This window comes from Buceros rhinoceros, unplaced genomic scaffold (assembly GCF_000710305.1).
Source record: "Buceros rhinoceros silvestris isolate BGI_N320 unplaced genomic scaffold, ASM71030v1 scaffold33955, whole genome shotgun sequence".
NCBI lineage: Eukaryota > Metazoa > Chordata > Aves > Bucerotiformes > Bucerotidae > Buceros > Buceros rhinoceros.
Window position 1 is genome coordinate 1 of NW_010415192.1, and position 676 is coordinate 676.

The 676-nt window shown below is 64.1% G+C and overlaps 1 protein-coding gene across 1 annotated transcript in view; it reads left to right on the forward strand.

The window, feature by feature from the left end:
* Positions 1-90: 90 nt before the first annotated feature.
* Positions 91-676, forward strand: part of DECR2 (2,4-dienoyl CoA reductase 2, peroxisomal) — a gene marked incomplete at both ends in the record, with an annotated part of 1,270 nt that continues 684 nt past the window's right edge. Inside the window, 2 exons of the mRNA XM_010137327.1 lie at positions 91-184; positions 452-556. Coding sequence (XP_010135629.1) covers positions 91-184; positions 452-556 — 199 coding nt within the window. The remainder of the gene's footprint in view (positions 185-451; positions 557-676) is intronic.

Consider the following 676-nt stretch of genomic DNA (forward strand, 5'->3'; position numbering starts at 1 on the left):
GTGGGTGACTGTCCCTCCTGGCCTGGCTCTCTTGTCCTGCCACTTCCCTTCGTGTCCCTGCCTCACACCACGTCTCCTCTCCTTCCCCAGGACTATGGTGGGGTCATCGTGAACATCACGGCAACCCTGAGCTACCGAGGACAGGCCCTGCAGGTGCACGCTGGTGCTGCTAAGGCTGCCATAGGTACCGAACCGCGCCTGGCTGGGGCTCTGTGAGCTGTGTGGGGCCAGGAAGGAAGCTGGTTTTTCCAGAGTGTCAGGATGGGGAGATGTCCTTGGGAGAGGCGAATATGAATTGGGTGGACACTACACGCCTGGGTTTGAGGCTCTTCACTCTCCCAGGGTTCTTCGCTCTTGGCCAGAGATTCCTGCGGCTTTTTGCCCGCCACCCCCAGCGTTACTGGGGTGGCTCTGCTCTCCGTTCCTCATCCCTGCCCTCATCCCTTGCCAGATGCCATGACCCGCCACCTCGCTGTGGAGTGGGGACCCAACCACGTCCGGGTGAACAGCTTGGCGCCGGGCCCCATCACAGGCACCGAGGGCTACCGGCGGCTGGGTAAGGCAACCTGGGGCTCCCGGCTCTGCCTCGGCCGTGGCTTGCTGGGAGGGAACTGGGACCACCAGTGTCACACAGCTCACGGGGGGTGTCATGCGGCTGGGGGGCTGGGCGGGGTGG